This window comes from Thermobia domestica, chromosome 14 (genome assembly GCF_964235325.1).
Source record: "Thermobia domestica chromosome 14, izTheDome1.hap1.1, whole genome shotgun sequence".
Taxonomy (NCBI): domain Eukaryota; kingdom Metazoa; phylum Arthropoda; class Insecta; order Zygentoma; family Lepismatidae; genus Thermobia; species Thermobia domestica.
This window is the reverse complement of record NC_137467.1, coordinates 183,457,391-183,468,164: the sequence shown is the minus strand read 5'-3', so window position 1 is coordinate 183,468,164 and position 10,774 is coordinate 183,457,391. Positions and strand designations below refer to the sequence as shown.

Here is a 10,774-nt window from a genome sequence, read left to right as displayed (position 1 = left end):
ACAAGCGCAAACATCGCGTTGAACCCTCTCGCTCGTCTGCGCCATTGCCATTGCGATGCGAAAAATGTCAAACATACAACAATCATGCAACAGCGCGTTGCACAAACCCCACTGTATGTGGGTATTGCTCTGGCCCCCATTTAACTCGTGTTTGCCCCAATATGAACCTTCCACCTCAATGTTCTGCATGCGCGGAGCGCCACCCTACATATAGTTATAAATGTAAACGCAAACCATCACCAGACCAAACACACCCAGAGTTAGTAGTCCCATTACGTACTCAGTCTACCTCCACCTCCACCAACACAGAAACTTCAGTAAATGATCCAGTCACCGTTGGTAAACTGTTAGAATTTCTCACATTAACCCTGCAGAATATTCATCCTTTCCATCGTCCACACATCCTTCAGCAACTCACTCTTGCCGCTAAAGCCACTTTTCATGTAGCTCTGTATGCCACTTACTCAAACAATTATGTTCACTTCCATACTACACCACTCGAAACATCTGTTTAATATCTTGGTCGTCATGGATATCAGCTTTCTGTTTCTCAATATTCGTTCAATCACCAAGAATAAAACTCTTTTTCAAGCACTCCTCCAAGAAGAACACATCACTGCTTTTCTTCTGAATGAAACTTTTTTTTTGACTCAGTCCATGCAATGCAGATTTCCTAACTACACGTTGCTTCGCCATGATAACATGACACCAGCGTTAAGAGCGAACGGTGGAGTTGCTATGGGCTTTCGCCATAATCTACCATTCAGACAGCATAGCTGCCCTGCACTAGCCTTACCAGAGCATATCGTAGCTACTTTGTATTTTAAATCCATCGCTCTTACTTTCGCTACCATCTACGTCAGACCCGGCACTCCAATTCCGTTAGATTTTTTCACTCACATCTCTAATAACTTCAAACATTTTATCATCCTCGCAGACGTAAATTTTCATAGTCGCTCTGCTCATGAACGCACCCAATTTCAAGATCATATAGCATCTCAGACTTCAGGAATTCATCTCAACCTTCCTTCGCCCACACGTCCAGTTTCCAATACCACACCCGATATTGCAATTACATCCAATATAATAGTTACACGTTGTACCGTGGCAGTCTTAGACTTACTAGGTAGTGATCACGCTCCCATTAAAATCACATATCATACTGGTCTCGTCCCTTCACAAGCAGCATCATCACCTCATCTCACACCACGCTATGATAAAGCAGATTGGGCCAATTATCGCACTTACATCTCTTCTACCATCGACCATTATCGTTCACCAACCACTCCTGATGAGCTTTCGACGCAGGTCAACACTATAACCAATGCTATTCAGCAAGCTTCAGCTCTATACATTCCACAAACCGAATCAGTACCTTATCGACCTAAACTACCACCTCACTATCTCGCTATAATCCGTCGTTCTCGTCAGTGTTATCGGGAATACCTGCACACTCGAAACCCTGATACTTTACGTCTTCACCATCAACTCCAGAGAACTGTTCGCAACTATATTACAGCTTATAAGCAACGCCAATGGATCAAAACATGTAATCATCTTTCTGAAACATCGCATCCCACGCTCTACTGGAAACGCTTTAATGCACTCTGTGGAAAAATCACTAAGACTCCTTACCCCCTTCTACTGGATAATACAGCCATTCATTCCGACCAGGATAAAGCGAACGCTTTCGCCAATTATCTTCAAGCTATATTTACACCGTCTCCACCTGATCATATGTTCCACCCTCACCCTGCTGAGGCAGTAAATACTCAATCTAAATCTCTTCAACCTGCTGTGACACATAGACTTCCTAAACATGTTCTCACTGCTCCGATTACAGTCGAAGAAATTACTTCTGTTGTCCGGCGAAAACGCAACACAGCTCCAGGATTCGATCGTATCACCTATCGCCATATTAAAGAAAGCCCCATCACACTACTCCTACTTCTATCACTGATATACACCTTCATACTTCGCACTGGCTTTTTTCCGATAGAATGGAAGGTATCAAAAACTCTTATGTTTCCAAAACCGAATAAACCACCATCTGACACTTCATCCTACAGACCGATTCAATTAACCTCCACTTTCAGCAAGATTTTCGAACGCATTCTTGTCAAACGCTTACATCCATACCTAACAGATCGAAACATTATTCCCTCTCATCAGGCTGGTTTTCGACCTTCCTATTCAATAAATGACCAATTACTCCGCCTTTCTACATTTATTACCAATCATTATAACTCCGTTCAACCGTCATGTATGGTTCTCTTTGATCTTGAAAAAGCCTTTGATAAAGTTTGGCATTTGGCACTTATCTATAAACTCATTAAACTCAAACTTCCTATCACAATCATCCGCCTCATCTATCATTTTCTCGTCTGCCGTTTGTCATATGTCGCTATCAATGATGCACTCTCTCATCCTATTTTTCTACTGTGCGGTGTGCCACAAGGATCTGCCTTATCACCTTTATTGTATGTTCTCTTTGTCGCAGATTTTCCCGAATTACCTCCTAATGTTCAACCTGTTACAATATGCGGACGACACAACTTTTCTGGCTCTCTGCCGAACTATCCAACAAATCAATGTCTGTCTTCAGGAAGCTATTAATCGTTTTATAGCCTGGTGTCGCAAATGGAATTTAACAATAAATGCTGCCAAAACCCAAACAATAGTTTTTATTCCGCCACATAAACGCACCAAAGTTCATCGAAATCCTTCTTTACTTTCCCTTACAGTTAACCAGGTTCCCCTCCGGCCTTCAAAAACAGTAACCTATCTTGGGATAGTTTTTGACCACCGTCTGACTTGGACCCCACATCTCAAATCAGTGACCACCAAAGTACGAAACAGACTTAATTTATTGAAACGTCTCACCGGCACTACCTGGGGCCTATCTCCAAGTCTAGTTCTTAATACTTACAAAGTTTTTCTCCGACCAGTCATCACATATGGTTTTCCCGCTTGGATCTCCGCTCCACTATCCTATTATAAGCAACTTGATATTTTCGAACGGCATGCGTTCCGTCTTGCCTTTCGCATATTTCTACCTAGTCCTACTCGTGACCTGTATTCACTCATCACATTTCCTATTCTCAAATTTCACCTGGAAACACTCCGTCACAGATTTATCACCACACGTTACACTGGACATCATCCTCTTCTTTTTGCCACTATGCACCATCTCGCACTCCATCCCTCCCGACCCCGATATTATTACACACCGTTACATTTACTGTATACTCTTTATTGCTACTCGCTTCTCCCTGATCACCTGGACCTCACACTTCTGGAGGATTATCGTCTGCATGCTCATCTACCTCATGTTTTTCCTTCATATAGTGCACAGTAAACCCTCTTGTAACTAACAGGGCTCCTCCTGTCTTCATTAGCCTAGCGTCGCCCCTAGGCAGAAGATAACTGCATTCGTCTTCCTAACATTTCCCTTGTGTTGTCCTGTGCTTGCACCTCATCTCATCTTTCACGCTCATCCTTTTATCACGATTTAACATAATAACATAATATCATTGAAGCTTATGTACGTCCTTTTCTCTGCCACCATATTCATTTGTCACCCAGGATCTATGCCTGCATTTCCATACAGATATCTTCATATTTTTCCATTTTCTATTATTATCTATATGTATCTGTGTTCCTATCATTCATTTTTTATATATATTTTTTGTTTTATCATTTTGTATTATGTAATTTCTATGTGTTTATTAAGTTATATATTTGTGTAGTTTTCCTCTTCACATCCTAATGATTATGATCGCAAAGATCATAATGGCTTATACAATGATTTAAGATAGTTAATAAAGTAAATAAATAAATAATTTACCTTCACTTAGACCAGCCACCCTTAAGCCAATCCTACTTTTCCGTCACATCTTCTCCTGAAAGAGGGTGTAGCCCTCTCAGAGGTAGCTAGCCTCGTGCTAGCAATAAAAAAAAATATTTTAAAATCAATTGTCAGAGCTGATTGCTTTCTTAAGAAATAAATCTTTTGTTTTATCAATCCTACGCAGTAGCGATAATCTTGCGTCGTTTCGGTCATATGCCGTTTCGGTCCTGTGCCATGTCGATCCTGTGCCGCATCCCCTTAACAGTAATACAAACATTAATATCATTTTAACTACCTTATAACAGTTGGTTTAACTTCATACTTGCAAGGATAATTCATAGATGGCAGCACAAGTTTTCATAAACAGTATATCAAAAGTTTAATGAGGTAAGCTAAACAAAGACGGCCTTATTTCAAGTAATCTCTAACGGATTAATAACGTAATTTAGATACTTTGTTATTTTGTTGTAATAATGGTCATTTGTTGAAAATTGTACATCAATATTTTCCTTCTCCTAATACTCTATATGGTCTTCTGGGTTTAATTTACATTGAAGGGTTTGTGCATTTTCAGCTACTCTGCGACAGTTGCAGATGTAGACTTCCAGACATAACAAAACAATAGTAATACCCAACTAGCCACCAGCACATCTATATATATTCTTTATGCCATCTTACTCATGGAGTCAGGGGCTTCGGCCCGATACTCTTCACAAAACTTCAACATTACCGTGACCGTGACCGTGACCGTGCATTTGTGGCATACATACTGAATCAAGTAGCCTAACCTCTCTTGTGCTAGTTAGTGTGTCAGCGAGGAACAAGTGTTGCAATACGCATTTGGGAGCAAAGCACACATACAACACTTAGAGGGTTGACGGAAGTTCTCACTTTCGAAGGGCGACTTGCTTTTTGAACTTCATCTCATCTCATCATCTTTTACTTCACTTTCATTTTCATTTGGGCTTCGGCCCTTGGCTACCTTATTACGATGGGACGACATTCTGGATTACCTGCTATTCTTCTTGCAAACTCAAGCTCTGCACTTGCACAACCGGCACCCATTGTACCTTCTCGTCGCACTCGGCACTTTTCTTGGGGAAGTCAACCAATCCCGTCTACATCTAGAGAGAGACATCCATCAAATGATTCAATACAGTCAGCAAAACGGATACGGTCACGGTCTCCAATAGAATCTATGGACATTCAAGTCAATCCACAGCGTAATAATACTGTTCCAGAGCTTCAAACTACTACTGCTGCACAGTCAAATACCAATCCTCTTTATCATTTCATTCTTACAGACTACGATACAAAGTTCACCAATCCTAAAATGATTTTTCTACAAATTATGAAATACGTTCCACGGGTACGGGATACTCTCGTTCAAATCGTCCCCACTAGAAACGGCTATATTCTGAAATCGAAAGATCCAGATTTTGGTATTACCATTCGCAACAAAGCATCCTACGAAATCTTCGGTAAGAGCGCCAAACTTACAAAATTAACAGATAAACGGCAGAAACAACCTCCACCACCTCGCAAACCACCATATCTCTCGGTTGTTATCAGGGGTGTTTCCCCTGAACTTACCGATGCTGAAATTCAAGAGGAGCTAAAACAGGAGGGGATTACAGTAGACAGATGCATTCGTATTCGAAATAATAATGGCCCGACCTACATGGTCCGAGTGCTTTCTAAGCAACAGGAGACAATCGATTATCTGTTACGATTCGGTGCTCCAATTTATAAGAAAATACATCGTGTCGAACCCTCTAAAACTCAGGGACCTTTACCTATACGCTGCGAAAAATGTCAGGTGTACAATGACCACATTACAGCAAATTGCTCTAATCCATCTAAGTGTGGATACTGCTCGGGTCTACATGAAACCAAAGCATGTCCAAACTTAAAAGGACCACCCAAGTGTAACACATGTGGCAGTGGACTTCATCCAACCTACAGTTATCGCTGTAAAGCTAAACCAGAGCCAACTCCCGAGCATCCGGAGCTAACAGTACCGCTAAAAACGACTGACACGGCTACTAAACCAAACCAATCTATCTTACCACCGCTAACAATCGAAGATTTTCTCCGCTACATCAGTCTGGTGCTTCAAAATATATTTCCCTTTCAGCGAGCCAATATTCTTCATCACATCGTTTCTGCCGCAAAATCCATCTTCCATATCAATCTACATGCAACATATTCTAACAACTATGTCCATTTTCATATTGGTTCTCTGGAAACTGCTGTTTAGTACAATCTGCATAGTATTTTTCATTATGGGGATTACTTTCTTATTTGTCAATATTCGATCCTTTTCGCAGCATAAACTGTTATTAGAAGCAATGTTGTTGGAGGAACATATCAATGTCTTTGCGCTTAATGAAACTGCTTTAAAACCGAGCATGGTAGCCCGCATTCCTGGCTATCAACTAGAACGTCATGATTATCATGATCACCTAGCTCGTGCTCAAGGCGGAGTTGCAATAGGCTTTCCTCCAAAGTATCCAGTTCGCTCGTACAACCCACAAGCTTTTAGTACTTTGCCGGAATACCTTCTTTGTTCCATATATTTTCCGTCCATAATCATCAATTTTAGTACGATCTATATTCGACCACGACAACCTATCCCGCTAGACTATTTCGAACATATTGCCAATAATTATCGAAATATTATTATCATGGCGGACATTAATATACATAGTCGAAGTGATCGTGAGAAAGCAGAGTTTCATCAGTATTTAACTGACAATCTCCAACTACATCTCCATGTTCTTCCTTCGCACACCAGACCTATAAGTCAGACTACACCCGATGTTGTCATTACATCGCTAAATCTTCTTACTGACTGCCATCTTGAAGTTCTGGACTCAATCGGGAGCGATCACCATCCAGTGAAACTAACACTCACTCGAGGACAACGACCACGCCAAGAAATTGCACCTCGCTATGTTCCACGATATGATAAGGCAAATTGGCCTCTTTTCCGGCAAGACCTTGAGCGCAGACTTCACAGTGAAACGCCTCCAACTAATGAAACCGAGCTAGCTTCTTGTATTACAACTATCACCACGGCAATACAAACTAGTGCTAAGCATCATATTCCAACCGAACAAGTGCATCCGCACAAACCGAAATTACCGCCGACATATGTTCCACTCATACAGCAAGCTCGCCGCCATCTTCGAGAGTATTATAGAACTGGAAACGATGCATATTTACGCCTACATCACCAATGGCAAAGAGCGGTACGTAATTATCTTGTTGCATATAAACGTCGCAACTGGATAAAATCTTGTAACAACTTATCCGAGGAAGCACATCCTTCTCGATATTGGAAGAGGTTTCACCAGCTTGTTGGCAAAAGCACTAAAATCACATATCCTCTAATAGCCGACGGTACTCCTCTCTTCTCTGATGCAGACAAAGCAAATGCATTTGCTGCTCAGTTACAGGCCGTTTTTACGCCTACAGCTGTTTCTAATCGTTGTGAACGGACCGATATCTCTTGTATTCCTACCTTACAACCATCCACGGAGCATATTATTAACCTAGATCATCCTCTTACTTCATCCATCACTGTCGATGAACTACACTCTGCACTAAAACGGAAAAGGAATACAGCACCTGGAATCGACACGATATCTTACCGACATATCAAAGAAGCCCCGCCATCTCTCTTACTACTCCTCGTCACAATATACAATTTCATCCTCAGAAACGGGTTTTACCCCTCAGATTGGAAAGTCTCCAAAATCTGTATGTTCCATAAACCGAATAAACCTGTACATTCAGTAACTTCTTACAGACCCATCCAACTCACCTCAGTTTTCAGTAAGATACTAGAAAAAATTCTCGTGTGCCGCCTCCATAAGTACCTTGATACCACTTCTCTGCTACCTGTTCATCAAGCGGGGTTTCGCCCTGGTTTTTCCATAAATGACCAGCTACTTCGCCTCAGCTCAATAATTACTAATCAGTATAACAAAGCATTTCCATCATGTCTCATTCTCATGGATTTAGAGAAGGCATTCGACAACGTTTGGCATTATGGTCTCATTAAAAAATTACAAACGTTTAATCTTCCTATATGCTATCTCAGACTAATATATTCTTTCATTTCAAATCGCATTGCTTATGTTACAGTTGGTACGGCACTTTCCTGGCCGATTTTTCCTCTTACTGGAGTACCGCAAGGATCAGCTCTCAGTCCTTTACTATATGTCCTGTATGCTTCCGACATCCTTTCTGTACCACGCAATGTCTTTACTTTTCAATATGCTGATGACACAGCTTTTCTAGCTCTCGGCAAAACGGTGCATCAGCTTAACATTGCTTTACAAACAACTCTCGATAATTTCGTCAAGTGGTGCAAGAAATGGCAGTTAAAGATCAACTCCGAGAAAACCCAAGCTCTGGTTTTTCTACCGCCTAAGCGTCGTTCCAAAGTCCATAGAAACCCAACTCTCTTACAACTAACTGTTGATGGGTATCATGTACGCCCATCCACCACTGCTACCTATCTAGGCGTGGTTTTCGATTCGAAGCTTAGCTGGAATGCTCACTTGAAAAAACTAACGGAGAAGGCTAATCTTAGATTAAATCTTCTGCGACGTCTCACAGGAACATCTTGGGGACTAAAAGCCGATGTTTTGCTTCATACATATAAAGCTTTCCTCCGTCCGATCCTTACTTTTGGGCATCCCGCTTGGTGCAATGCTTCTGTTTCTTTCTATGAAAAACTCAGCATATTGGAACGGCATGCTATTCGACTGGCGTATCGAATTAAACTTCCATACCCAACGTGGCTCACATATGAATATATAGACTTTCCAAAGATCACCGAGCATCTCGCACAACTTCGACTGAGATACATCAGCTCTCGCATCCAAACAGGCCATCCACTTTTCTTGGACATCCTTCACACAGACGCTCTTACCGACGCAGCCTATCGATACAAACATTCACCTTTAAATATTTTCATATCTCTATATGTGAAACACGAGCACCTTCCTGCGGCTGAAAGGGAAATATATGATATATACGTCATTGATCATCATATACCGCATCTTTTTCCATCTCAGCACTAGATCCTCACCATTAACAAGGGCTTCCCCATGTGTTCATTAGTCCCGAGTCGCCCCGGGACAGAAGATCTAACTCTGCATCCGTCTCACTAATCAAACTATGTTTGTGGCGTGTTAGCACTTCACCTCATTCATCATAATCATCATTATTCCTTATCATATTTATTATCATGTATTCTAATTCCTATTAGTACCTTAGCACCTGAATCTCATATCTGCACTCAACTTTAAATTATTATTTCAAAAAAAAATGTGACTTATTACGTGATTACTAATCCTTATGTTCATATTTTCTGCACTTAGCCCATCTTCAAATTATCTTATCATCAATAGCAATTCTTTAAAAATCCTTGCCAAAGAGAGGGCGTAACCCTCTAATGGCTGGGAGTAGAGGACTCTTTTGCTCCTATAAAATAAAATGATGAATAAAGATTTATAAAGTTAACCCTATTCCCGTACCCTTAAAAAAAAAAAATTGTGCATTTGTCTTCTCTAGGAAAGCCTCCATTCTTCTCTAGATTTATTTTTAGAGAAGCAGTAATGGGTAATTTATGCCCTTGCTTCTAGCAAAACATTTGTAATCCATGTGTTAGTGTAATTCTGCAGATAAATGACTGATAGTGTAGCCTAAGAATTTGATATTATATTTCGTATATGCGCTAACATTTTCCTTTCTTACAAAAACAATCTGGTCCTATAATTTTCTTCTAAAAGCAAGAGTAGCAGCGTAAAAGTTACGTATTTTCTTCTCAGCCTAGAATAACTCCGGCTCAATACTACGTGCATAGTATTACCTGACCAGGATAGCAGTGCGGTTTTGGCATGATGGCGCTGCTGTTGTGTTTACATCAGCTTCTTGGCAAGCGCGGTGAGACAGGGGAGTAGAGAGTTTCACTCTGCAGTGTATCCAACGGTTTTCAAAAGTTGCAGTTTAGATGTTATGCATACAGCCTAATCTCTTTCCGCTTAATAAAGAACGCCGTAAGTTATGTGATTGTAGTGAACCATTCCTGCAATAATGCAGATGTATTGTGAATAGTGATATATGAATGGAAATTACCAATTTAAGAACAACACAGCACAATTGACAATTCAGTGAGCTTCTATCTTGTATTAAAATGATTATATAAAACTTGATTACGTTTTATTCGATGTCATTATAAAACAGAAGCAACCTGTAAAACGCTGCTCTCGTTAGTTTGTTCGCAGGTTAATATGGAGTTATATTTTTTGTTGTTGATGTTTTTTTGCTTGTTACTTAAGATGTTCTGCAAATAACTTCAATAACTTTTGAAACTGTTTGTCTTAACTTGAGCCAAGGGCGGATACAGGTTGAATGTTTGGGGGTGGTCGTTCAAAGTCAAATCAAGTTGAGAGTTTATTGCAAAAAAAAAAAAAGTAAAAGAACTTTAGAAAAGGAGAAGTAGCTATTGTCTGCAATTTCTAGAACACAAATGGCCACCTGCGATTTTGAAGGTGGACATTTTTTTGAGCAAGAACGCCAATGTAAGTAATTTCTTGCAATATTTGACTTCTGCAACGCAAAACAAATAATAATAATAATAATAATAATAATAATAATAATAATAATAATAATAATAATAATAATAATAATAATAAGGCTACCTATTTTAGGTTTTATTTTACATTTATAATACAAAGGCGAATATTCTTAGGTTTTATTTTTAAAATAAAAAAATATCCTACCCAGATAGCACAGAAAAATTTTTAAAAATGTTTAAAAATTTGCAAAGGCAAACTAAAAAGTTTGCAAAAAACTTGCCTTTTCAAATGAGAATATTTGCCGAAAGTTCAATGCAAATAACGAAGT

The 10,774-nt window shown here is 39.9% G+C and overlaps 1 protein-coding gene across 1 annotated transcript; it reads left to right on the top strand.

Moving 5' to 3' along the window:
• The first annotated feature begins 702 nt into the window (after positions 1–702).
• On the top strand, positions 703–2,616 carry LOC145670154 (uncharacterized). The gene is made up of 2 exons (XM_081738526.1): positions 703–1,900; positions 2,501–2,616. Exons 1-2 carry the CDS (start codon positions 703–705, stop codon positions 2,614–2,616), a joined length of 1,314 nt encoding a protein of 437 aa, XP_081594652.1.
• The last annotated feature ends 8,158 nt before the right edge of the window (positions 2,617–10,774 follow it).

Excerpts from the sequence above, each read along its gene's own strand:
- LOC145670154 (XM_081738526.1), top strand. The coding sequence starts at position 703 with ATGACACCAGCGTTAAGAGCGAACGGTGGAGTTGCTATGGGCTTTCGC. Across the intron at positions 1,901-2,500 it reads CACAGCTCCAGGATTCGATC|ATTTTCCCGAATTACCTCCT; the intron begins GTATCACCTATC and ends TCTTTGTCGCAG.